This window comes from Geotrypetes seraphini, chromosome 4 (genome assembly GCF_902459505.1).
Source record: "Geotrypetes seraphini chromosome 4, aGeoSer1.1, whole genome shotgun sequence".
Classification (NCBI taxonomy): Eukaryota; Metazoa; Chordata; class Amphibia; order Gymnophiona; family Dermophiidae; genus Geotrypetes; species Geotrypetes seraphini.
In genome coordinates this window covers 256,148,951-256,176,531 of record NC_047087.1, presented here as the reverse complement: position 1 = coordinate 256,176,531, position 27,581 = coordinate 256,148,951, and the positions used below count along the sequence as shown (strand labels likewise).

The following is a 27,581-nucleotide window of genomic DNA, read 5'->3' as shown; positions in this document are numbered from 1 at the left end:
CACGTCATCACACATGCGCCCGGACCCTCCAGGAAGGCCGTATTCTTCCCCGCACGCCCGGTGATATGAGCTAGGCCTGGTCCGGCCGGTAATTCCCGAGCCGTCTTCCGATGCTATAGCATACTGCCGCCCAGCCTCTTGCGGCACGACGTGGCTAAGTCTCCTGGCGAACTCCTCACGCGGCTGCGTGCCACCCCAACAACGGACCTGTGGCTGCCCGACACCTCCCGGGCCCCAGGTATTTTAAAATTATTTAACCTTTTAGGGGAACAAAAGTAGAAAAGGTTATTTTCCTCTCCCCAGAAGGTTTACGGTCTAAGTCTGGTACTTGAGGCAGTAGAGGGTTAAGTGACTCGCCCAGGATCACAAGGAGTGTCCTTTCTCAGTGGGATTTAAACCCTGGATCTTCGGTTCTCTTAGATCACTACTCTAGCTATACAGCTTTTCTTCCATTCATTCTTTGGTTGTTGTTTTTCTAAATCACTACTCATTTTGCCTATTGTTTCTGGGGTGTCTATTTCAGGCTTTCATGTCATCCATAAAATGGCAAATCTTTCCTTCTAACCCTTTGTCTACAGTGCTCACAAAGATATTGAATGTCTGTAACTCCAGGACTGATCCCTAGGGCAATCCACTACTCACTCTTCTCTCAATGAATTACATTTATTATTACCCTCTATTCTCCTATTAGTCAATTTCCAAGATAGTTCAACACCACCTTCTAGTGCAAAGAGTGCAGAAGTTTTGACCAGTAAGTTATTCTCTCCTAACTGTGAGTTTTGTACAAGGTATCATCTACCCTTTTGGCTCCACTTCCTTCATCACTAGGCTGTGCTTTAGCTCCTCAGTTTCTGTTGGAAGATGTCTTTCTGATCTGCTCTGGCTTTAGTTTATTGTTTTGGGTTTTTTTTTTAAAAATCTGGAATTCAAGGTTTTCAACACTGCAGAGCGGGGAAGCTCTGACTGCAAGAAGACACAGACTCTCAGAGCAGAAGTCTGTAGTGAGCAAGGCAACCCCTTTTGCAGGGCACCAGCTTAGCCAGCCTGCCAGCGGTGGTATCTGGAGCTTTAGCGCAGGTTGTTTGGCCCCATGCCAGTCCTGAGGGTTTATCTGGTGTTTCCCTCTCCCTGATGATACATGTGTTGCTGTGAGGTTCTGAGGTCTCAGCCCACCTTTTGATCTGACTGGCAGCCTGAAGATACAAGCATCTAGACTACTTATGTGCTTGTCTGGGGCAGAAGTCTTCTCTGTTTACCAGTTGCAGCAAATAACTGTGAGTACAGGCTATTGCAGTGTATGGGAGACAGGCTGTTTTTTAGCACCAAAATGTTGCTGTGATGGCCATCTTAGATTTCCTGATATTGACTAAAAAGCCTCTATCTGCCTCAACACTTTGACTTTGCTTTAAATCAACCAAGATGGACTCCTCAGGAGATTTTAACTCTGATTCATGCCAGATTTGCACTGAATGGCCAACTGAGAAGCGTCCAGGTGCTGTGGGACACATGGAGGGAGGGGGTGCTTCCTCTGATCTCTCAAGGGCAGCAAACTGCATACTGTGAGACACTGGAAAGGAGGAGAGTCGTCGGCGTCAGCTGACTGCCTACAGGATGTGCCTCTCAGGGAGAAAGGCACGTCCTGTAGAAACCGACACCTCTCCTCCTCCCTAACACGTTTACTGCTCTCCACACCTCTCCTGTTGACCCCTCCCCCCCTTTTACCGGCTGAAGGCCCCATCTGCAAGGTCTTCGCACAGACATCGACATGATGATGACATAAATGCATGACCACCTGTTTAGTATTCTGCGGCTGGAAATAGTTTGCAAGACACTGCTTAAGGGTGATGAAGTTGCAGGTTGCTCAGTTTGTGGTTCAAACCTCCCTCCCAGAGCCCTCGAAGAGCAACTCGGCATCTATGGCAAAGAGCTTCCATGCAGACGTCTCTAGGCCCATGAGGAGAGACTTGTAGAGAAGGACATGAGGACAGAATTTGTCCCCACCCCCACAGGAAACCATCCCTGTGTCATTCTTTAAGGAGAGAGGGAAGAATCAGAGTATGAATGGATACTGCCACTGACCTGCAAGCCTTGAATTGAAGAATGCTAGTGTAGAAGGACTGAGGTTGAGATAGACACTAAAGAATGACATGGGATGGTTTCCATGGGGACAGGGACAAATTCTGTCCCCGTGCCACTCTCTAAGGGCATCCTGTTCAGGGCTTTACTCCTGAGTTTGTGTGTCTGATGTTTGAAGTCTACCTGAATTATCAGGGTCTGTCTATACCAGGGGTCTCAAAGTCCCTCATTGAGGGCCACAATCCAGTCGGGTTTTCAGGATTTCCCCAATGAATGTGCATGAGATCTATGTGCATGCACTGCTTTCAATGCATATTCATTGGGGAAATCCTGAAAACCCGACTGGATTGCGGCCCTCAAGGAGGGACTTTGAGATCCCTGGTTTATACCATCTGGGGACTTGCTAGTGGTTACACATGGGGGTTTACCTTCAACGAGCACAGTTCCTCTAAAGCAGGTTCATTCACAAGAACCAGAGGTCCAGTTGGAAAAGGACTAGGAGGACTGAGGTTCAGAATCAATGCCTTTACTCTCTCACAGTGAATCCTCAGTTTTGGAGGAATTAGATTCTTAGGCAGAGGATGTCAGACAGGAATCTATAGCAGCCGTGGACTTGGGAGAAGATTTAGCCCCCAAGGCCACATTGAGCAAGCTCTCACTTAAAGGGCTGTTGCTCTTTGGCAAGGGCCTCAATGATCTAATAGTCCGTGCGGAAGATCTTAAGCCAAAGACGCTCCTAGACAGCAGACCTTGGGTCCCAAGGGGATCCGGGTGGGGAAATATTTGTGGCTTGAGGCACTTTCACCAGTTCTCAGGGGCACCGGCCAGTCAGAGGGCTTTTCAAGGCCCAAGACAGAGATTCAGGAGCACCATTCACTTAGATCTCGTCCCAATTACGCCCCCGAAAAGCAATGACGCCAGGCCAATAACCTTCCCTCCACATTTGGGGGGGGGACTGGCGGATTACTGGGAGACTTGGATAGATTTCCTCAGACAATTGGGTACTAGAAATCATTTAGGAGAGGTAAGCCAGAATTCTTTTGGTCCCTCCAGACCTGCTACTTTCCTACAGTCCAAGAAGAAGACAACCTTGGCTACCTATGCGAAGGTCTGGAAGTGCTTCCAAGGCTGGTTTGCAAAGAAGAGTGATGACCCGATTATGGCTCAGATTTAATTGGTTCTAGCATTCCTTCAAGAGGGGCCTGAGAAAGGTCTGGTGGTTGGCTCCCTCAAAGTGCAGGACTTTCATGCTTCAGGCCCCAGTCTAATAAAAAGACATTGACCTCTTCATCCAGATGTCTCCAGGTTTTTGAAGGAAGCATTATGCTTGCATCCTCCAGTACATTGACCTTTTCTAATGTGGAATCTTAATTTCATTCTATGGTCTCTTTTTAATGCTCCATATGAGCGCTTAGAGATAGTGTTGATGATGGACCTGACAGTTAAAACAGCGTTTTTAGTGGTGATCACATCTGCTCTATGGGTGTCTGAACTGCAGGCTTTATCCTGCAGAGAACCTTTTCTCAGGTTTTTATAGACTGGGGTTTAATTACATACAGTCCCCCTCCTTCTTGCCAAAAGTGGTCTCGCTTTTTCACATCAACAAGAAAGTGCAGTTGCCTGCCTTTCAACCCTTGGGATCCAAGAAGAGTGACAAAGTTCTACAATTGCTGGATGTCTGCAAGGTGTTGCTGAGTTACCTAGACATGGCAAATAAGTTTCAACTGTTAGATCATCTCTTTGTGCTGACGGGTACTAGCCATTGAGACCAGCCAGCTTCAAAAGCATGACCATTTCTTCAGCTTATATCGGAGACAGCAACCTCCTGTATCCTTAAAGGCACATTCCACTAGGAGCATAACATCCTCCTAGGTGGAATCTAGGGTGATTGCTCCTGAAGAGATTTATAGAGCAGCTACATGGTCCTCTCTCCACATTTTCACGTAGTTTTACAGGGTGAATGTAGCGTCCAAATTGGCTACCGCATTCGGATCCTCAGTGTTGTCAGCAGGCTCATCTGTCCCACCCTATCTTAAGGAGACTACTTTTCATATGTTCCTATTTGCACTAGACGGGAAGATTAGATACTTACTCAGTAATCTTCTTTTTAGTAAATAGGCACATAATTCTTAAAGTCTGCCCTGTCAGATGTACATTAGCCTGCTTTTTTGTCTCAGCCCTACCTGGATTGCCAGATATTTCGTTTCTTCCTCTGTCCTGTGAGATTGAGGGTAGGGGAGATACCTCTATTAAGAAGTAACAAGGGTTAGTGTAGGTTGTGGGTGGCTTGTTCCACCTTATTATGCGTTATAAATGGGTTCTAATAGTTTCATATTGCAATTTTATATGAGCAAAACAGACTCGTTTCTCGGGGAGTGCCCCCATGTTTTCTCTAGGGCTGACCATCTGCTTTGATACGAATTGAGGAGATACAGGACAGCTCAGAGTGATGGAAGGCGGAGCAGAAAAATGTAAATGAGTCTCTCTATACAGGATCTCGTGATCAGGGATTGACTACCCACAGGTTCAAGAATGATGTGCTTATTTACTAGAAGGAAGATTATCAAGGTAGGTACCTAATCTTCTCTAATAAGAGTTTCTGAGCAGTAAGGATTTTCTATCTTGAGATCTTTGGATGTCGTTGTATATCTCCCTTCATCAGATTCCATGTACAATAATTATGGAGCATATAAATTTTTCAGTGCATCAGGTGTTTTGTAGGGATGTCACTTTTTGTGGAGTGGGTAGGTATCTGTGTTACATTTGTACCCTACTAGAACCCATTGTGACACATCTGTTCTGGGATGTTTTAATTCTCTATGGGAGTACATTGGATGACGCATAGTCTTGGAGATTCTTTTTAATTATAGCTAATTCTTTTTTTAGTTAACTATTTCCATAGCAGAGAACTAGAGACAGATGGGGGCAAGCTCTAAGCCTTCGGAAGGACAGCCTAAGGATAATAATTTATTTGTATGATTTAAGAGAACTATAAAATGATGAAGAATAACAAATAGCAAATGACTATACCACATTGGGGGAATATTTGTTATGTATGATTGGAGTGAAGCTTTGCATGTTTTGTTAATGTGCATATTCTTTCCACTTTGCATTCCTGTTTGTAGCCATCCTTCTAGTTAAGCCCAAGCATCACTATGTAAATCATATGGCCTCTTTTACAAAGCTGCGTGGCAACATCTCCGAAGCCCTTTAAATCTCTTATGGGCTTCGGGGCTGTTAGCGCAGCGCAGCCACTAGCGCGCCTTTGTAAAAAAGGCCGATAGTGTAGGAGTATGTAAAGCATAGTGTAGGTCTGGATACATAGTTACCTTTGAAAGGATGACTTGGATTATGAAGTAGGGTGTCAGACTACCTAGTTTTCTATGATGCAACCTGATCTCTGACACCAGGTCCACAAGAAACATTGTATGTGCTGGAGTTGACAATGTGCTTTCTTTCACAGAAGGAACTGGTCGCAGGCTTTGTCTGTGATAGAGAAGTCAGCAGCTGTTTCCTGGTATTGCCTTGGACACCGAAATGACACTTTTTCATTTTGGAAACTGTTTTGCTCTGGCTTATTTTCCCTACTTCATCACTTACAAGTGCAGTGGACTGTGAGTACGGAAGACAAACTATAGGATATTTGTATTATTGCAAATAAACCTGCTTTCTTTGGGGTGGGGGGAGGGGAAAGCACAGTTACTTACATGTAACAAGTGTTATCCAGGGATAGCAAGCAGATATTCTCACATGTGGGGTGACAGTTCACTTTAGACAGTATGTGCCAGGTTCCATGGATGACGTCACCCTATATGTGAGAATATGCTGCCTGCTTTTCCTGGGATAATAAGCATTTTGTATGGCTTATCACAGCACTGGCTGACATACTTTAGATTTGTATGTTAAAATGCAAGTAAAGACCCCCAGGCCCATCTGGTCTCTTAAGTTTTTCTTCCTCCTGTGATATTACAAACTTATTTCGATCTTTGGCTTTCCTATCACTTCTTCCTACTGGTTAAGTGGAAGACAACAGAGGGTAGTGATCAATGAAGATGGCTCTGAGGAAAAGGTTGTTAATAGTGGTGTGTCTCAAGGTTTTTGTTCTTGGGCCTGTTCTTTTTAACATTTTTATAAGCGCTATTGCTGAAAGGCTGTCTGGTAAGATTTGCTCTTTGTAGATGATACCAAAATCTGCACTAGAATAGACACCCAGGATGGTGTGAATAACATGAAGAAAGACCTGGTGAAGCTTGAACAATGGTCTGAAATTTGACAGCTAAAATATAATGCTAAGAAATTCAAGGTCACGCATTTGGGCTGCAAAGACCCGAGGGAACGGTACAGTTTAGGGGGGTGAAGAACTTATATGCATGACAGAAGGGTAGGGCTTGGGTATGATTGTATATGATGATCTTAAGGTGGCCAAACAGGTTGTAAAGGTGATGGCAAGAGCTAGAAAGATGCTAGGAAACATAGGAAGAGGTATGGCTAGTAGGAAAAAGAAGGTATTGATGTCCCTGTATAAGACTCTGTTGAGACCTCATTTAGAATATTGTGTACAGTTCTGGAGACAGCACCTTCAAAAAGATATAAAAAGCATGGAGTTTGTTCAGAGGAAGGCTACTAAAATGGTACGTGGTCTTCGTTATAATTCGTATTGGGACAGACTTAAAGATCTCAATATGTGTACTTTAGAGGAAAGGCAGGAGAGGGGAGCTATGATAGAGATGTTTAAATAGCTACATAGTGTAAATGCGCATTAGTCGAGTCTTTCATTTGAAAGGAAGCTCTGGAATGAGAGGTCATAGGATGAAGTTAAGAGGTGATAGGCTCAGGAGTAATCTAAGGAAATACTTTTTTACAGAAAAGGTGGTAGATGCGTGGAACAGTCTCCCGGTAGAGGTGATGGAGACAGAGACTGTGTCTAAATTTAAGAAAGCCTGGGATAGGCACGTGGGATCTCTTAGAGAGAGGAAGAGATAATGGGCAAACTGGATGGGCCTTTCTGGCATCATGTTTCTATGTTTCTAAAAATATATCAAACCAATTTAAAGATCATAAAAAGAGGGTAAAGAAATAAAAAGAGATAAAGGCTACAATAATATATAATAATCATCAATTCTATAAAATTATTATCTCATAGCCCACATTATGAGGAAATAATCTTGACAAAGATAACCAACTTTATCCCCTATCAGGTCAGAATACAACGCCTTCTGGAGATGTGTGCAGGCTGGAGCCACCTACCTCTTTGTGCAGTTGTGCAAGGTAAGGATTAGGAGAGGATTAGCATGGGTTATGCATCTTGGGGGCCACAATTCCTTCAACATAGGCTAGAAAATCAGACATCTGTTGTGTGTAAGCCACATGCAATGTATCATTTTTCCCCTATATAAGTTACCTTTTCTACAGCTCCAGCTGCTGCTTTTGTACACTGCTATGCAGATTGCTTTTTTGGGCTGCTACAGATGTTCATTATAGTTCCGCAGATGTTACTCTGTATATCATTGCAGGTGTTGCTTTTTAGTGATTCTTTTTTTTGTTATCTTTCTACATACTTTTTAATACTAAATTCTTGTTTTACTGTTCTAGATGTTGTTTTTAGCCACTTTTTTTCCCACATGGGAAGGCGGAGTTGGGGTGTATGATTTTGTTGGGGTAAGTTAACTAACTATATTTACTTATGAATTTGCCAATCAAAGCTATCTAGTCTAGGGTAATCTATCTTTCCTTGCAGTAAAACATGACTGAGGTAAAAATTTTCTCAACTGTACAAAATAAATATTTAATACATTATCACTTTATAAAGAGGTAGATATATTAAATGATATATGTACTACATATGAATTAGTAGGGTTGGGAGGGAGGCTTTAAATATTATGATTTAAGTTAAATTGATAGAGAATCAAGAGAATATGTATAAGTTTAAATGTTATTTTATGATACTCTTGTTGTAAGATGTAAAATGAATAAAGAATTAAAAAAAAAGATGTAGATATGTTTTTAAAAGCTCATGTCCATCAATGTCTTGGTGATTAAATATTAACATTATTATTTATTTAGATTTTGCTCACACTTTTTTTTTCCAATAATAGCTCAAGCTAAGTTACATTCAGGTACAGTGAGTGTTTCCTTGTTCTTGGAGCGCTTAAAATCTAATTTTGTATCTGAGATAATGGAGGGTAAGGTGACTTGCCCAAGATCACGAGGACCAGCAGTTGGATTTGAACCGAGCTCCCCTGGATGTCAAGCCCAGTGCTGTAACCACCAGGCTATTACTCCACTCCATACTGGACATATGGCACAAACTTTTAAAGGAGATTATAGTAGCCAAAACAGTGGCAGAACTTGAACCTGCATGGTTCATAATTTAAAAGGAGCTTAGTAGCAGAGAGGCAAGGAGGGAGATGGGATCTGTGGCTGAACTGTGGGCTCAGTTAAATCAAGCTGTCCTTATCTGATGACACCTTTCTCATTTTTAAAGAGTCTAATACCTTAATCATGTCAAAAGAATCAAAGAAATAACAGCTTTGTCCAGGGCCGCTACAGCTTCCAGAAGCCTGCATCAATGTATTTAAAAGTGAGAAATAACTTGAAGCCCCTTTTATTTTGCTACGTTTTTAGCACCATGAGGACCCTGTAGTTACCACTCTTGTCATTCCTGCTCAGGGACATTTAGGACCTGATGTTACAAAACAATTTACCTGGTCAGGAGCAACTCCTGGCTTGTTAAATCGTTTATGCATGGCTATCCACAGATATTCAGCTACACTTAAACAGTTAGTGACACTGAATACCAGGACTAACTGCCAAACACAATGCCAACTATTTTTGTGGGTGGTCCAGTTAATAAACAGCAATATTCAGCAATTAACCACATAAGTGAACCACATAAAGCACAGTCCTGTCTTTATGCGATTAAGTGCTGAATATTGCACTTAACAGGATAGCCGGCCACATAAACCCGCATATTCAATGCTGGAATCGGGACATGACCTAGCACTGAATATCTAGGAATAAGGCCAATAGCAGTTATAAAATAGTGACTGCCACGGCTGAATATTGGGCCCTTAGTTTCCAGAGTTCATAAACTTGTATATTAAACTGTGGTACTCTCACTAGCCTGCAAACCACAGATTCACACATATTTGTTGTACTTATCTCATTGCAGGAATTCATGAAGGCCACAGTGGACCTGGCAGACTTAGTGGGACTTCACCTGGTGATGTCGAGGAATGCTGGCAAGGGTGAATACAAAATCATGGTGGCAGCCACAGGCTGGGCCACGGCAGAACTTGTCATGTCTCGGTGAGACTTGAGAGGGGATGGATTATTGAATCATTATGTTCTAGTGAGATTGAAGACTAATGGCCTCTTTTACAAAGCTGTGCTGCAATAGCCCCGAAGCCCTTTAAATCTCTATGGGCTTCGGGGCCGTCAGTGCAGCCACTAGCGCAGCTTTGTAAAAGAGGCCGTAAATGATGAGGTGCAGGAATTGATATGTTCACCTGAGAAGATTTGGTACTATGGGGAGAGGGATGCAAGAATAACATTCCCTAATGAGACTGGGAGTAGCTGGGGGGTAAGATGCCAGGTCTAAGGTGGCACTGGAAATTCTTAGAAGCCTTTCTGTATCCAGAGATGAAATCACTTCTTCGATATGAATATAATGTAAAGCTGTGGTCTCTGCATGATTAGCAGAATAAAACATGGAGATGCATTCTACGAGATAAAGTGCCTTCAGGAAGGTTAAGCTAGTGTTAATAAAACATGTGGAGGAATAGGTTTATGTATGTTTATGTAGAGAAAAAATAATATCACAAAAATCCAAAAACTCAAGAAAAGGATGTCCAAACAAATCACAAAATCACAACACCCTCAAAAGCACAGGACTATAAATCACATCACATCACATCCATCCAAAAAGGAGAAAAGACCTCAGTGTCCAATAGGGGCTCTATAAGCTACCCACATAGGCAAGCTAGTTTCAAACAAAATTTGATACAAGCAGACACATCCTTGGTCAAAAACTCCAAAACTATGAAATTCTATTTTTTCTTTTATCTTCTATTTTCAAAAATAGTCTCTTTCACTTATCAGTATAATTTATAATATTTTCTCAATAGAAGTCACTTATCTGAATATTGTAGTTAAAATGTAGTCCTGGGGTTTAGAAAGCAGGAAAAACTGCTCCGTGGAGAAAAAGCTGAAAGTCATTCAAGCTAAACATTCTTCCACATAATCCAACAGGGCTCCCTGTTTCGCTAATATGCTTCTTCGGGGATTTGAGCGATCGTTCACCCGCTTCAACTCCTGTCATTAAGTGACTTCTATTGAGAAAATATTATAAATTATACTGATAAGTGAGACTATTTTTGAAAATAAAAGATAAAAGAAAAAATAGAATTTCATAGTTTTGGAGTTTTTGACCAAGGATGTGTCTGCTAGTATCAAATTTTGTTTGAAACTAGCTTGTCTATGTGGGTAGCTTATAGAGCCCCTATTGGACACTGAGGTCTTTTCTCCTTTTTGGATGGATGTGATGTGATGTGATTTATAGTCCTGTGCTTTTGAGGGTGTTGTTATTTTGAGAAAAATTAATAGCCATTGAGATACCAAGTTACATAAAAAGAATTGGGTTATATGTTTTACATGCAGATTGATGATAATGAGGGTTATGGGCCATGGAAGGTAGTAAGGTGTCTCCAGAACTGTTTTCGTGAATGCTGTATTTTTAAAATGTGGTTGTTAAATAGGTTGAGATATTACATGCTATCTGCAAATTTTCATTTGGTGTTGGAGGTCCTGGTTCTAGATGGCCTCAGTATAAGAGGTTGTATATTCCTACAGTTAGTGTTAACAAATTTGCTAGGTTTTCACCAGAATTAAATCCTTACATTGACTACCAAATTTCTTGTCCACACCTTTATCACCTCTTGCCTAGACCACTGCAACTTGCTTTTCAAAGGTCTTGTAACCATCTCTCCCCTGCAATCCATTCAAAATTCTGCTGCATGACTTATATTCCACCAGAGTCGCTATGCTCACATTACCCCTCTCCTCAAGTCACTTCATTGGCTCCTTATCCATTTCTGCATACAGTTCAAACAAACTCTTCTTATTGACTTACAGGTGCATTCACTCTACAGCTCCTCAATATCTCTTCTCTCTTATCTCTCCCTATACTCCTCCCCAGTAACTCAGTTAATCAGGCAAATCTCTCTTATCTGTACCCTTCTCTACTGCCAACTCCAGACTTTATTCGTTTTGTCTTGCTACACCATATGCCTGGAACAGACAGCTTGGATCAGTACGTCAAGTTCCGTCTCTAGAAGTATTCAAATCCAGACTAAAAGCCCACTTTTTCAAGCTTGCTTTTAACTCCTAACTCCCACTCGCTTGTAAAGCACCCATGTCGGAGAAACTCCCTAACCCCCTACTTGTCCTGTTTGTCTGTTTGATTAGTTTGTAAGCTCTACAGAGCAGGGATTCTCTTGAATGTTTTAATGTACAGTGTTGTGTACATCTAGCAGTAGAAATGATTATTAGTAGTAGTACCGGTGCAACAAAGAATCCTGTTAATAAATATGGATATAGTTTAAGGTTTTTCTTTGGGGGAGGGGAGCAAACAGGCAATTTATCTTGGAGGTGCTAGAATAATACATTCCTGTTTGAAAATTCCAGGTTCCAATTAGTTGATAGTCCTTGGGTATCTAGGAATAAGGCCAATAGCGGTTATAAAATAGTTACTGCCACGGCTGAATATTAGCTAGATCAGTGAGTAAGTGTATGGGCCACCAAATTTTTATTCTTGGTCCAACGTTTTGGAATTCAATGTGAAAGGGCTTTCATTTGAAGGATAACTATACTTTTGAAGAAGGCTTAAAACACATTTGTTTAGCACAGTGTTACTCATTTTTAGGAAAACAAATGGGTAGGAGGATATGCTGAATTTATAAGTTTGTCTGTGGGGTAGTTATTTGGAGTTTGACAATAATGGTTTTCCTGAATGTTTAAAAGAAGTTGCGGTGAATGTTTTTATTGGTGTTGATATCATATGTGTGTGTGTTATGCATGCTTTGACTGGAAATTGCCTTGAATGTTTTTTTTATTTATTAGAATGTAGATATTCAACACTTTCTTCAGGGCAATACAGAGCCACACAGCTGCTCCTTGCTCACTCTATGTAATCTACAACCCACCATCACATAGAGAAGAAGCAAATACTGACATGATAATCACCTAGACCAGGGGTGCCCAACGCGTCGATCGCGATCGACCAGTAGCTCAGGAAGGCAACTCAAGTCGATCGCACTCATGTTGCCGTCCTGATCTATGGGCCGATCAGCCTTCCTCTCCAGTGTTCTCCCTAGGGCCTTTTAGCTGGGCGGTCCGCCCAGCTGTCATCTGCCGCTGCTGAACATTAAAAAAAAACCCCATAAAAACCGGCTTGGAGATTTCAGCCCCTAGCGAACTTATGCTCCGGGCTCTAACGTGTGCGTGCCGGCTTCTCTTCTCTTCCCTCCGAAACCGGAAGTTATGTCCGGGGGGGGGGGGGGGGGGAGGCCGGCACGCACATGTTGAGAGCCCTGAAGCAAGCGTTCGCTACGGGCTAAGGCGGGAGACAGGTTAGTGAAGCATTTCCTCTTCTTGCTGCCGGGTCCTGCCTACTTTCTGTTTCCGCGAAGGCAGGACCCGGCAGCATTTCCCCCAACAGTTCCTCGCGATGCTGGTCGGCCGAAGCAGGGAGAGGTTGGGGCGGCGTCGGCTTTTGGGCGTGTTATTGGCGTCGGCTTTCGGGCCTGTTATTGGTGGCGGTTTGGGTCCTGGTCCCCGATGGCAGTTTGGGTCCCCGATGGCAGTGGCAGTGTCTTGGGGGAGGGCAGGGAGAAAGAAAGAAAGAAAAAGGGCAGGCAGGGAGACAGAAGGAAAGAAGAGAAACAGAAAAAAAGGAAAGGGAGGCAGAGAGAAAGAAAGGGCAGGGAGAGAGGAAGGAAAAGTTGGGGGAGGGAATGAGGTGTGGAGGAGAGGAAGCATACAGGCTGAAAGAAGGGAAGAAAGACTGGATGCACAGTCAGAAGAAGAAAGTGCAACCAGAGACTCATGAAATCACCAGACAAGGTAGGAAAAATGATTTTATTTTAAATTTAGTGATCGAAATGTGTCTCAATTTATATCTGCTGTCTATATTTTACACTAAGGTCCCCTTTTACTAAACCGCAATAGAGTTTTTTTAGCGCAGGGAGCCTATGAGCATCGAGAGCAGCGCTGGGCATTCAGCGCAGCTCCCTGCGCTCTAAAAACTGCTATCGTGGTTTAGTAAAAAGGGAGGGGGGTATATTTGTCTATTTTTGTATGGTTGTTACTGAGGTGATAGTGCAGAGTCATCTGCTTTGACCTCTTTGAAAAACCCTGGAATAGGAATGATAATTAACATTTTCTATGCGTACAGTGTGCGTTGTGTTTTTTTTAAATTTTATTGTTGGTAGATCATTTTGACTTGGTCATTTTAAAAGTAGCTCGCAAGCCCAAAAAGTGTGGGCACCCCTGACCTAGACAGTATGGGAAACTGAGGTGTTCCTAATTTAGATTTCAAGATAAGCTAGAAGTAGAAGGATCCTGGAATTCTTGCAAGAAGTGTTCTTAAGCAACTAGTTAGGAGTCCACTCACGGAGCTGATGCTCAAAAGTTTGTGATAGAGTCCCAATATGATCTTCTTTGCTTATCAAGCTCCAGGGAAGACCTGCTGGAAGCAATATTTTCAACTTTGTTCATTATCCCAGGACAAGCAGGCAGCATATTCTTAACGCATGGGTGACGTCACCGACGGAGCCCTCGGTATGGACCTTTTTAACTAGAAGTTTCTAGTTGGCCGCACCGCGCGTGCGCGAGTGCCTTCCCGCCCGACGGAGGAGTGCGTGGTCCCCAGTTTCTTCGTTTCCGCGGAGCGAAGAAGACGCGTGTGTTTTTTCAACGGCTGTTGAAACCACTTTTTTGCCTTCCCGCTCGCGCTTTTTTCCCTATTTTTTCTTCTTTTGCCTTCGGGTTTCTTTTTCCTTTCAATTGTAAAAAAAAAAAAAAAAAACTTTGCTTTTTTCCCCTTTTTTCGATTTTGCCCCGGCGGGGCCTGTTGCCATTATACAGGCCTCGGGGTTCGATTTTGCGGAGGCTGTTTTCCCCTTCATGCCCCCGCAGGTCGGTTTTAAAAAGTGCCAGCGGTGTGCACGCCCGATCTCCCTCACTGACCCACACAATTGGTGTTTGCAGTGTTTGGGTCCGGAGCATCGGGCGGACTCCTGCACCCGCTGTGCCACTCTTAAAAAGAGAACTCTTAAAAACCGACAAATTCAACAAACTCTTTTGTTCGGCACCGGGTCGGCGATGGATTCCTCGACATCGACAGCGGTACCACAGAAATCGGCACCGTCTACTTCGACACCGCCCGACCCCGCATCGGCGTCTCTGGCGCCAGGTAAGCCGGCTAAGAAGCCTTCCTCTTCCCTCGAGCGCCCTCCAACTACGGTGGCGACACCGACCTTGCCGGCCTCGCGCCGACCCCGCAAGCGCTCCGCCCCGATTTCGGTGAGTGCCTCTTCATCGGCCTCCTCATCGCCGGGGCGTGGAGCGGCATCTAAGGAACCGAAGCAAAAGAAAGCGGTTCCGATGCCACCCCTAGATGACCGTATTTCGGCCATCTTAAAAGTTCAACTCCAGGAACAGTTACAGCGACAGCTCGAGCACCTGTTGCCCACTATCCTGGCACCGCTCCTTCCGGTACCAGACCGGCCCGAGCCCCGTACCGAGCCCCCGGTATCCACCCCATCGGTACCTATCAACACCTCCATGCCGATACTTTCGGCTGAGCAACTTCATACCCATCCGGTGGTTCACTCCCATACCACGACGGATCCTCCTCGGGACCAGGCAGGGCGTCATACTTCCCGGGACCGGGATCGACGCCGGTCCTCTTCTCCTGGTACCGTTTCGGTGCGCTCTGGAAAATCTTTATCCAAGACTCACCATACCGCACCTTCCACCCCGGTGTCTCGACATGCACCAGAGGTCCGGGACCCTGACTTATGGGAGGAGTCCCCTCCCGGTACTGAGGAGGATCCCTCCTCATCTGATGAGGACCCGTCGGCACCCGATGCCACCTCCAAACCGGAGCAGTCCTCCTTTTCGAAGTTCCTCAGGGAGATGTCTGCAGCCCTATCCCTTCCTCTGGAATCTGACTCAAAAAAATCTCAAGCCTTCCTGGAGGCTTTAGATTTTGAACAACCCCCTAAGGAGTTCCTCAAGCTTCCCGTACATGATATCCTACGGGAGACTTTTTACAAAAATTGGGAGAACCCCCTTACGGTACCGGGGGCCCCCCGTAAACTGGACAACCTCTATCGGGTCATCCCTATCCCAGGGTTCGACAAGTCTCAATTGCCCCATGAGTCCCTTCTTGTTGAATCCACCTTAAAAAAGACTCAGGGCTCCAGTGTCTATGCCTCTACCCCTCCTGGCAGAGAGGGTAAGACCATGGACAAGTTTGGCAAGAGGCTCTACCAGAATGCCATGCTGGCCAACAGGGCGAACAACTATTCATTCCATTTTTCTTTTTATATGAAACATTTGGTCCAACAGCTGTCCGCCCTCCAAAAGTACCTGCCGGAGCGCAAGGTTCCACTTTTCCAACAGCACATCTCTGGCCTTCTTCAATTGCGCAAGTTTATGGTCCGCTCGATATACGATTCCTTCGAGCTCACCTCCCGTGCCTCTGCCATGGCCGTAGCCATGCGCCGCCTGGCCTGGCTGAGAGTCTCCGACCTGGACATCAATCACCAGGATCGTCTAGCCAACGCCCCCTGTCTCGGGGATGAACTTTTTGGAGAGTCACTGGATTCCACCACCCAGAAACTCTCCGCCCATGAAACCAGGTGGGACACCCTGATCAAGCCGAAGAAGAAGGCTCCACCTGCCCGACCTTATCGGCCTCAGTCGTCTTATCAGCGCAGGTTCTCAGCCAGGCCACTCAATCCGCCTCCTCAACAACCTCGGCGGCCCCGTCAACAACAGCACCATGCCCAGGCTCGTTCTCAGGCCAATCAACCCTCCAAGCCTCTTCAGCCTGCAAAGCAGTCTCAGCCCTTTTGACTCTTCTCTCCAGGGCATAGCCAGTCTTCCACCTTCGCTACCTCTTCCACAACCAATCGGAGGTCGTCTCAGCATATTCTCCAGCCGTTGGGAGGTCATCACATCGGACCAGTGGGTCCTCAACATCATCCGCCACGGCTACTCTCTCAACTTCCAGACTCTTCCATCAGACAACCCTCCCGTCGAGTCTGCTTCACACTCATCTCAAACCCCCCTCCTCTTGAGGGAGGTTCAATCCCTCCTCCTTCTCAATGCCATCGAAGAAGTACCTCCAGAACAAAGGGGTCAGGGATTCTACTCCCGCTACTTCCTGGTACCCAAAAAGACGGGAGACCTCCGTCCCATTCTCGATCTCAGGGACCTCAACAAGTGTCTGGTCAAGGAGAAGTTCAGAATGCTCTCCCTTGCCACGCTCTACCCTCTTCTTTCTCAGCACGACTGGCTATGTTCCCTAGACCTCAAAGAGGCCTACACTCACATCTCCATCAATCCGACTTCTCGCCGCTATCTGCGGTTCCAGGTACTGCACCGTCACTACCAGTACAAGGTGCTACCGTTTGGCCTCGCTTCCTCACCCAGGGTCTTCACCAAATGCCTCATAGTAGTGGCGGCCTTCCTCAGGTCTCACAACCTCCAGGTGTTCCCCTACTTGGACGATTGGTTGGTGAAAGCACCTTCATCTCTACTTGTGCTACAGGCTACTCATCACACCATCTCTCTCCTCCACCTCCTGGGGTTCGAGATCAACTACCCCAAGTCGCATTTACTTCCCACCCAGCGACTTCAATTCATCGGAGCTGTTCTGGACACCACTCTAATGAGGGCTTTTCTTCCCTCCGGTCGTCAGTGGACTCTGCTCCATCTCTGTCGTCAGGTGCTCACACATCCCTCCATTCCCGCTCGACAGATGATGGTCCTCCTGGGACACATGGCCTCGACAATACATGTCCTTCCTCTAGCACGTCTCCACCTCCGCATACCTCAATGGACTCTCGCCAACCAATGGTCACAGACTACGGATCTTCTTTCTCATCCCATCTCTGTGACATCATCTCTTCAGCAATCTCTCCAATGGTGGTTGAACTCCTCAAATCTTTCCAGGGGTCTGCTCTTTCATCTGCCCCCTCACTCTATGATCATCACCACGGATGCGTCCCCCTATGCGTGGGGAGCTCACCTTGGAGATCTGCGCACCCAGGGACTTTGGACCCCACAGGAGCGTCGACATCACATCAATTTCCTGGAACTCAGGGCCATGTTCTACGCCCTCAAGGCTTTCCAACATCTTCTCTGCCCTCAGGTTCTCCTCCTGTGCACAGACAATCAAGTTGTCATGTACTACATAAACAAGCAAGGCGGCACCGGATCTCGCCCCCTTTGTTTGGAGGCTCTACGCATCTGGACCTGGGCCACAGCCCACAATCTCTTCCTCAAGGCGGTCTATATCCAGGGCGAACAGAACTCCCTGGCCGACAATCTCAGCCGCATCCTTCAACCTCACGAGTGGACGTTGGACCCTCCAACTCTTCTCTCCATCTTTGCTCGCTGGGGCACTCCGCAGGTGGACATCTTTGCAGCACCTCACAATCATCAGCTGCCCCAATTCTGCTCCAGACTCTTCTCTCCTCACCGTCTGGCCCCGGATGCATTCCTACTCGACTGGAGGGATCGATTCCTGTATGCCTTCCCTCCACTTCCTCTGATGTTGCGGACCTTGTCCAAGCTCCACAAGGACAAAGCCACCATGATTCTCATCGCCCCTCGGTGGCCTCGTCAACACTGGTTCTCCCTCCTGCTCCAACTCAGCTCCAGGGAGCCCATTCCTCTTCCTGTGTTTCCTACTCTACTTACACAGCAGCATCAGTCTCTACTGCATCCCAATCTGTCTTCGCTCCACCTGACAGCTTGGTTTCTCTCGGGCTGACCTCTCCGGAGAATCTATCTCTCCCGGTCCGCCTCATATTGGACGCCTCCAGGAAACCGGCCACCCTCCAATGTTACCATCAGAAGTGGACCAGATTTTCCTCGTGGTGTCTCCGGCATCATCATGAGCCCACCTCTTTATCGGTGGAACTTATATTGGAATATTTGCTCTCGCTGTCCAATGCTGGCCTCAAGTCTACCTCCATCAGAGTCCACCTCAGTGCCATCACTGCGTTTCATGAGCCTATCCTCGGAAAACCCCTCACGGCTCATCCTCTGGTCTCCAGATTTATGAGAGGTCTCTTCAATATCAAGCCGCCTCTAAAGCCTCCTCCTGTCGTCTGGGACCTGAATGTGGTTTTATCAGCACTCATGAAACCTCCGTTTGAGCCTCTTGCCACAACTTCGCTCAAGCTTCTTACCTGGAAGGTGCTTTTCCTAATTGCCATCACCTCTGCCAGGAGAGTTAGCGAACTGCATGCACTGGTTGCTGACCCACCGTTCACTGTTTTTCACCATGACAAGGTCGTCCTGCGTACACATCCTAAGTTCCTTCCCAAGGTGGTCTCGGCTTTTCACCTCAACCAGTCCATTGTGTTGCCCGTCTTCTTCCCTAAACCTCACTCGCATCCTGGGGAACAGGCGTTGCACACGCTGGATTGTAAGCGTGCCCTTGCTTACTACCTTGATCGCACCAGAGCTCACCGAGCATCCCCTCAGCTCTTTTTGTCTTTCGACCCTAACCGTTTAGGTCGCCCTGTCTCCAAACGGACGCTTTCTAATTGGCTTGCTGCCTGTATTGCGTTCTGCTATGCTCGGGCCGGTCTCTCACTGGAAGGAGCTGTCACGGCCCACAGAGTCCGAGCTATGGCTGCTTCTGTAGCTTTCCTCCGTTCCACGCCCATCGAGGAAATTTGCAAGGCAGCCACTTGGTCCTCAGTTCACACGTTCACTACTCACTACTGTCTGGATGCTTTCTCCAGACGGGATGGACACTTCGGCCAATCTGTGTTACAAAATTTATTTTCATAATGGCCAACCATCCCTCCTCCCTCTTTGTTAGCTTGGAGGTCACCCATGCGTTAAGAATATGCTGCCTGCTTGTCCTGGGATAAAGCACAGTTACTTACCGTAACAGGTGTTATCCAGGGACAGCAGGCAGATATTCTTACGTCCCACCCACCTCCCCGGGTTGGCTTCTTAGCTGGCTTATCCTAACTGGGGACCACGCACTCCTCCGTCGGGCGGGAAGGCACTCGCGCACGCGCGGTGCGGCCAACTAGAAACTTCTAGTTAAAAAGGTCCGTACCGAGGGCTCCGTCGGTGACGTCACCCATGCGTTAAGAATATCTGCCTGCTGTCCCTGGATAACACCTGTTACGGTAAGTAACTGTGCTTTTTGTGCATACTAAGGAACCTCATTCCTAAGATAGGGTATGTGAAGTGTGATCTATCTCTCATATTTACTGCCAACGCTCATTGTAGTACTTGCATCATGTCAGAGCTTCTGTCTGGAGTTCACATGCTGTTGTAAAAGTTATGCTTGAAAATTCTTTTTTAATCAAACTTGAGGCACCAAAATTGAAGGAAATATTTCTCACATTTTCTTGGCCGGACTACATCTTCTTGGTATCAATACAGTTCTCCTTTACCTGTTTTGGTTTTTAAGGGGGGGTTGGGGAGGGGGTGCAAAAAAAACCCCAATAAGTAGGCAAGTGGTCTGCAAAATCCAGACTGGAGGAAATGGTGAGTGGACCACAAAAAGACTGCAAAAATTAATACAAAAACACCTTTATTATGCATTAAGAGTGGAGGGTTTTGAACACAGAACCCTTTTGTATTTCATATCTTGGGCTTCTGCAGTCTTTTTGTGGTCTGCTCACCCTTTCGTTAATTTTTTTGTGCATCCAGCTTTTTATTAGTTGGAATTGGAATATCCCAAGAGACCATAACATTTTTATTCTCCATAATTCTCTTTTGAGTCATGACTCCTGGTGCTTTTCTTATGCAGCAATATTGTAATGTGGATGAGATGTCCGCTTATTGTGCTTTTTTGCAGTTAGAACTTTGCAGTCAGCTACAAGATGAGCAACAGTTTTCAAATCTTTCTTACAGAATCTACAGATACCGTTTTTTAACAGATTTTCCTATACTTGTTAAACATCTCATCCATAATCTGTTGTCCTAGGCTGCAACTATTCAATCAATTCATCTCTCCTTAAACATGCAGATGAAATTGGTCGGTTGTCTACTGTGCTCATAAATTATTCACAATGTGATAGTTGTCTGTAGGGGATTACATTTACCTTTTAATATTCTTTACAGATCTTTTCTTTGAATAATTTATGCATGATTATTTCTCCTTCCTCTACTACTAGATATTTATATATACACTTCTCCTTCCCTATTCGCGGGGGTTAGGGGCAGAGCCAGCCCGCGAATAGGGAAAATTGCAAATAACGTTTGGCCGGCTCTGACCCACCCATGGACCTTACCTGGTGATCTAGCGGTGATGCGGGGCAGGAGCGATCTCCCTACACTCCTGCCCCGCGCAGAGCTGTGCTACTGAGTTCTTGTGGTCTCACAAGACTACAACAGGAACTCCATGGGTGCTTTAGTCCCAGTCTTTGCCCACTCGATCATCATTTTTCTCAACTGTTTAGAAATTGAGAGAGCATCGGACAGCTAGTACTCTAAAAATCCACAAGCCATCTACCAGTGTGCAACTGGCACTAACACTTGTGTAGCTCTCTAACCAAAGAGGCTGATTACAAAACATTCTTAAATTTTGTTTCTTTATTATATGGACACTTCTTGACCACCATTGGATAAGCTTCTAGAGACACCTATGTCTGAGGCCAAAATCTAACAGGATGAGGCTTCAGGAATCATATGCTGTTCTACAGAAAAGAGGAATATCCCATTAAGAACCTATTTCTTCCTGTGCAAACAGCCTACGATTAAAGCAGGCCCCTGAGTCTTGGGTGGGACAGATGAGCCTGTGACTAGCACTGAGGACCCAAAAGCGGTGTCCATTTGTGCTGTTATGTCCACTCTGTAATACTTAGTAAAGGAACAGAGGATGGCCCAGCAAATCTCATCAGGCGGCACTGCCCTGGACTCTGCCCATGATGCAGCCACACTTCTGGTAGAATGGACTTTCAGATGGATCTGCGGCTGTTTACCACAACCAGTGTAAGCCAATGAGATTGCCATGCAAATCCACCAAGAGATAGACGCTTTAGAGGCTGGTCTTCCCCAACAGCTATGATTGGTTAACGCAAAAAGATGATCTGAGAGACAAAACTCATTTGTCACATCAGGATAATGAAGAAAAACTCCTTACATCCAGCAACACTAAGACTTTGTCCTGTTTAAACGCCAGTAGTCAAACTTTCTGGTTTACATGGAATGCCAAAACTATTTTCAGCAGAAACTAAGGCACTGTGTGCAAAGATACGCCAGCTTCTGTAAATCTGAAAAAAGATTTTATGCATGACAGAGCCTAAAGTTTTGAGACTCTCCTCACTGAGGCAATCCATCTCTTCCTGTTAAGGGTTAGTATGGAGCTTTATAGAGAGTTTGTAACACTGTGTTAAGATTCCACATAGGAAATGGATGTTTTACTGAAGGGTGTAGCCACAAAGCTCCCTTCAGGAATCTGGCTACAGACTTCTTTTTGTATGCCTGCTCTGTAACAGGAGAGGCTAGCCATTTGCACCTTGAAAGAACCCACTGCTAGGCCTTTCTAAATTTTGTCCTGAAAAATGACAGGACTCTAGAAATTAGTGCCCTGAAAGGATCTACCCTGTTTCCCCGAAAATAAGACCTAGCATGATTTTTAAAGATGCTCCTAATATAAGCCCTACCCCAAAATAAGCCTTAGTTAAGGTCTTATTTTTGGGTAAATACGTTAGCTTTTTTTTCCGCACACCAGTGCTGGAAAGCATTCTAAACCTTAGCATAGGCTGACACAGTCGCTGGCTTCTTAGATCATAAGAGGGTTGCAATAGCCACTTCCAAATATCCTTTTCGCACTGAAGCCATGCTGTAAGATCAAAGCATTCTGGACTGTCTAGGTATATTGGACCCTGCAACAGATCTCGTGATGCAGCTGTCCCATTGCAAACACATTAGGTCCGCATATCATGGGTATCACGGCCAATCAGGAGCTACAAGGATTACTAATCCGTGGTGGGTTGCTATTCTTCTGATAACCTGGCCTATCATTGGTCATGGGGAAAATACATACAGTTCCTTTGTAGGCCACGGTGGGACTAGAGCATCCACGCTGGTGCTTCCCCGCTCAAATCTTTAGCTAAAGAAACATGAGGCCTTCTGATGTGTGCAGATGCCATCAGATTGAACAACGGCTGTCCCCAGCATTTCACAATGCAAGAGAAGGCTCTCTGTGATACCCCCAGATCCAAGTCTGACGACTGAGACAGTCAGCTTGTACATTGTCCACTTCCGCTACGTAAGCCACTGTTAAGGCCTTCAGATGTATTTCTGATCAGCGAAACAACCACTGGGCCTCCATTTGTAATGGTGGATTCTTAGTGTCCCTTTGCCTGTTAACATACTTCACAGCTGTGGCATTCTCTGAGAATACTCTGACTGCTTTGCCTTCCAGAGGGATTAAAACGCCAACTGAATGACCCTCAGGTTCATTCTGTTGATGGACCATTTCCTCTGCACAGGCAACCAACGTCCCTAAAACACAATGATATGTGAGAGGTAGGACATTGTCTAACATCTCTGGATGGAACCACCAGCACAAACTCTGGCGTGCTGCCATTGTCCAGGATAACTGCGCCTGGAGAGAGTCCTTCTGTGGATATCAGCACGACAGGAACGCATACTGGAGAGGGCGTAGGTGATCTCTTGCCCACAGAATCACCTCTACGGTCGCTACCATTGACCCTAGCACTTGCAGGTAATGCCAAGCCATTGGAGTCTTCATCGCCAGAATATCCATGATCTGGCATCTGAATTTCAGCCTGCTTGGCTCGGAAAGAAAAACAAGGCCCTCTTTAGTGTTGAACAGGATTCCCAAGTACTCCAGGCATTGTGTTGGTTCCAGGTGGCTCGTCCTGAAATTGGCAATCCACCCCAGATCCTACAGCAGTTCAACCACTTGTGTCTGGGTTATCCCGGAGTGGCTCTCAGCTTTCAAACTCACAGACCATATTTCATTTGAAGTTGAATTGGAACTATCTTTTAACGGGGTTTTCTGAGGCAGCAGCCGCGAAACGCGTCAGGACCCTAAAGCAGCAACCTATTTTTATATCTACAATTATAAGATAAGTGCTTTAAAGATGGAGATCATTTTTGATATGGAAAATATGCAATGATTGGGAGTTTTGCTACGGCCTTTTAAACACTTAGGTTCGTCCTACTGATTTGGTCTGACATATAAGAATAACTCTGATTACTGTTCTGAACATAACTGAATTTCTTTGGCTACTCATTATGAGTGAATAAGTGTTACTCTAATAATCATTTCATACAGGTGTCTGGAGAGAGCCCTCCTTGAGGTAATATATTGGTTACAAAAGGACATTGATAAGGCAGGAGCAGTTTAAAGGAGGTTAATGCATGGCCTGCCCTTTAAGTTGTAAATAGAATAAAGATGAAAAACTATTCTTGGAAAAAGACTTGATTAAGGTAAAGGGATAGCAAAATTTCCATAGAATGAAAAACACAGTCAAGAGGTGTTATGAAGCTGAAAGGAGGGATGCTTAGAATATGAGAAAATGCCAGCAGAGATGTTAGAAACTAAAACTGACAGGCAGGGAGCTCAGTGCCAAAGGGGGAAGAGAGTGCTGCAGATGGAGTAAGGCCTGTGGCAAAATAAGCAGGCACACAAGTAGGCAGACTAGATGGACCAAACATTCCTTTACAGCCATTTTTTCCACACTTCAGCTATCCTGCTTTCTTATCTCTCTCAGGTGTATCCCTCTCTGGGTTGGAGCCCGTGGGATCGAGTTTGATTGGAAATATATCCAGATGAGCATTGATTCCAACATCAGCCTGGTATAAAATCCTTTTTTGCTTTGCCACTTTGCATTTGTGCTCTTGAGCAGTGGGGTCTTAACTGTCATGGCTCTTTCCACAGGTTCATTATATTGTTATGGCTGCATTGGTGTGGATGTTTACCAGATACGACCTCCCCAAACACTACAGGCTGCCGGTGACGTTCCTGCTGGGACTCAGCACCTACAAAGCTTTCCTCATGGAGTGAGTCCCTGTATTTATTTCCTTGTCTCACACTGGTAGAATCTCTTTTTCTCCTTTAATCTGCCTATCACCCTTTCTACGTCTCCTTTGTGTTTTTCCCTCTCGTCCTTGCTGTTTTTACTGGGCAAGGGAATGTGATGACCTAGCGCTAGATTCACTAAGCCCACCGATCAACTTCCGACCATTTAGCTACCCCTTTACGACCCGATTTCCCTCCGACTCGATTCACTAACCTTTGTCCCGATCATCCTCCAATCCGCGCATGCAAATGAGGGGGAACGGCATTCAAATGCAGGCAGGAAGCAATTTATTAAAATAAAAAAGCAACACCGACTGGGCTGGTCGATCCAAAAATAAGCGACTGCTGAGGACCAGTCGCTGAGGTCCTTTCCGATTGCCCTGCCTCTCTGCTCTCAGCCCCAATCTCCTGTTCTTCTCCTGCCTGCCCCGAATACCTTCTCCTGCCTGTCCTAAATCTCTCTTGCCCTTCCCCGCACTACGAGCCCGTAGTTTTAACCCACGGGTTTAAAGTGGGTTAACACCACAGGCTCGCGAAGAAAAAAAGAAACAAAAGTAAAGTTTTTTTAAAGTTTTTTTTTAAAAAGGTCACTGCTCTTAAGCCCTTCCGGATCCCGGTCTGCTGACTCTGCCTTCCTACTGCCGCCAGAATGACTGGAGCTTGAGAACAGATGTCACTGCAGACACCTCAGTGATTGGCAGAACTATCTGATTTTATTAGGCAAGTTCTTCCTCCCATGTGCTTTTTTGTTCTTTTTCCTTCTCAGAAATGGGAAGTGGCTGCGGGGATCTAGGCTCAAGCTTACTACCGAGGGTGGAGATCTTGGGTTTAATAAAACTGTGTCTCCGGTTTTGTGCACTAGACCGAAATTAGGGAAATGGGTAATGGACGGTTTCCAGGATCCTCAGGATTCCCCCCTGCCCTCTGCGGTGAGCCCCAGTGCTGACTTGAGATGCCGGTTTTGCCTCACTGGGGGATGGGGGGGGGGGTTGACTCATGACACCTGCCCTTCCCCGCACCGAGCCTGCTGTTAAGCGTGTGCCGATCATCTACAGATGGTCTGCGTATGCGTCGGGATCACTAGAGAGCGATCCCGACAGTTGGATGGGGGTGTGATTCCGATCGCCCTCATTTGCATGAGGGTGATTGGTGAATCAGCCCCGGACACGGATCGGATCTGTGCTCTTTGTGAATCTAGCCCTAGTCTACAATCGTGTAGGCCAGTGTTTCCTAATCTTGTGTTCAGAACTGTATAATGCATGAGAGAAATTTGCATAATCTGAATTTACAATTTATACAAATCTATCATAAGCAGCTTCAGTGTGGCAGTCTTGAAAACCCATCTGAATAGATGTATTCACAACTGCATTAGGAAATATTGTGGGGTGGGCCCAATAGCCTTTGCTGGCATCTACAGTATGTGTGTGATTAGGCCACAAAGTCCCTGTCTCTCAAGATAAAGCATTAAGATATTATTTTGAGTTGCAATTCTCAGCTCTTGCCACCATAGTGTGCTCATCAACTGTTTTAATTGCTGGAGAAGAACTAGCCCTCTTTCAGTCTACCTTACCTTTGAAGACATTACAGCTTTTTAATATTTTATAAAAGATTAACAGTGTATTTACCACCATTGAGGAATTTTTAAATTCAACACTGAGCACCCTTGTTATGGGGAAGAGGGCCCGTAATTATTTGTGCCCTAGACTCATCAGTGAATCATAAATGGGCAGTTAAATTGATGGTGATGGTAAACAATTTGACAAGCCAAAGCCTTAGCAACCAAGATTTTGCTGGGACTCCAGGTTCAGCTTTGATGAGAAGGGTACATGCTACAATACACTAAATTATTTGCAGAACAAAGGTTTGGTTTTTTGTAAGAGTGGGAGAGTTGCACACAAACCTTTAAAGGGCAATTCTATAACTAGGTGCTCACAAGTATACACCCCTTCATGTGCTTAAGTGCAGAGAAAAGAAATACTTAATGCACGTAAATGCCCTAAACACTATTCTATGAGAGCATGCATAAATGCTGTATTGTACAGCTGCAAGGAGGGGTGTATATGTGGGTGGGGCATGGACAGGACTCCTAGCGTTGCATGAAATGCACAGCATACAGTAAGCTCTGTACACCCTTGTGTTTAAATGTAAGGCATGCTGATACCAGGTTATGCTAGTCTTCTGTAATGGTAGCTTGACAACCAGATGCCAATATAGAATAAGTGCTCATGGCATCTACACTTACAGAATTGTTACCTTAATGGTTAAACTAGGTGTCTCATTTTTCTTCCCAGATCCTTTGGTCACCTCTTCCTCCTAGGCAGTTGGACTGCCCTCCTGGTGAAGGCCCTGATCACTGGACTCCTCTCCCTCAGCTCCCTCACACTCTTCGTGACACTTGTCCATATCAACTGACTTGTTTTGCTCACTCCCCCCCCCCCCACACCTTTTCAATTGCTCTGTGAAGCCTTTCCCCAAGTGGCTCTGTCTGGTACCCGGAGTGTGTGTCACTCAGGCCTTAGAAAATGGACAGTAACAGGAGGTCCACTTCTGTTGCAGCTGGTAGCCATTTATAGGCTCAAGGAAGCAGGAGAATTTCCTTCAGGTGTTTTATAGAGAATTGTTTATTTTTTCACAGTATGCTGAATTCTCTATGTAATAAATCCGCTTGGGCTTTTTTCACTGCCTGAGTTGTGAGCATAATGTACTTACACTGTGGTAGCCCAAATATTGACACGAACTTCTTGCAGAGAAAAGGGGTAGGGTTGACTCAGAAGGTAGTAAGTACCCTGCTGGAGAGTGACTGGGAAGGTGATTTGACTGAAGGAAGAGGAACTGGTCTTGTATTTGAGACAATAATATGAACCTGATGCTGAAAGCTATGGAGGTAGATCCAGGAGAAGAGTATAAGTTAGAAGGGGGATGGAGGATGTGAAAAAATGACTGGGAATATTGCAGTTTTCTTAGACATGTCTACCTCAGCCCTTTAAGTGCTGTTCTCCTGCTTTGCTAGAAACAGGCCATTATTATTTGTTGACTTTCTTTCATTACTATCTACAGCCCTTGCATTGTTCATTAAAAAAAGGTCAACAATTCTTTAAAAAATTGTTTATTTTCCAAAGTTGATTTGACACATGATCCATAATACTAAAGAGGAAGCAAATAACAGTTTATATGACAGGTA

At 45.3% G+C, this 27,581-nt stretch overlaps 2 protein-coding genes across 2 annotated transcripts in view; one reads left to right on the top strand and one right to left on the bottom strand.

Annotated features, from left to right (window-relative positions):
• The window catches only part of STAMBPL1 (STAM binding protein like 1), a 93,944-nt gene extending 93,630 nt beyond the window's left edge, over window positions 1-314 (bottom strand). The window contains exon 1 of the mRNA XM_033940220.1: window positions 259-314. The gene's annotated coding sequence lies outside the window, so the exon portion shown is untranslated. The remainder of the gene's footprint in view (window positions 1-258) is intronic.
• On the top strand, window positions 22-27,581 carry TMEM147 (transmembrane protein 147). The gene is made up of 8 exons (XM_033940228.1): window positions 22-238; window positions 5,540-5,690; window positions 7,275-7,344; window positions 7,669-7,734; window positions 9,248-9,384; window positions 24,093-24,177; window positions 24,260-24,381; window positions 26,692-27,581. Exons 2-8 carry the CDS (start codon window positions 5,614-5,616, stop codon window positions 26,810-26,812), a joined length of 678 nt encoding a protein of 225 aa, XP_033796119.1. The 5' UTR covers window positions 22-238; window positions 5,540-5,613; the 3' UTR covers window positions 26,813-27,581.

Excerpts from the sequence above, each read along its gene's own strand:
- TMEM147 (XM_033940228.1), top strand. The coding sequence starts at position 5,614 with ATGACACTTTTTCATTTTGGAAACTGTTTTGCTCTGGCTTATTTTCCC. Across the intron at positions 7,735-9,247 it reads GGGTGTATGATTTTGTTGGG|GAATTCATGAAGGCCACAGT; the intron begins GTAAGTTAACTA and ends ATCTCATTGCAG. Across the intron at positions 9,385-24,092 it reads GCAGAACTTGTCATGTCTCG|GTGTATCCCTCTCTGGGTTG; the intron begins GTGAGACTTGAG and ends TATCTCTCTCAG.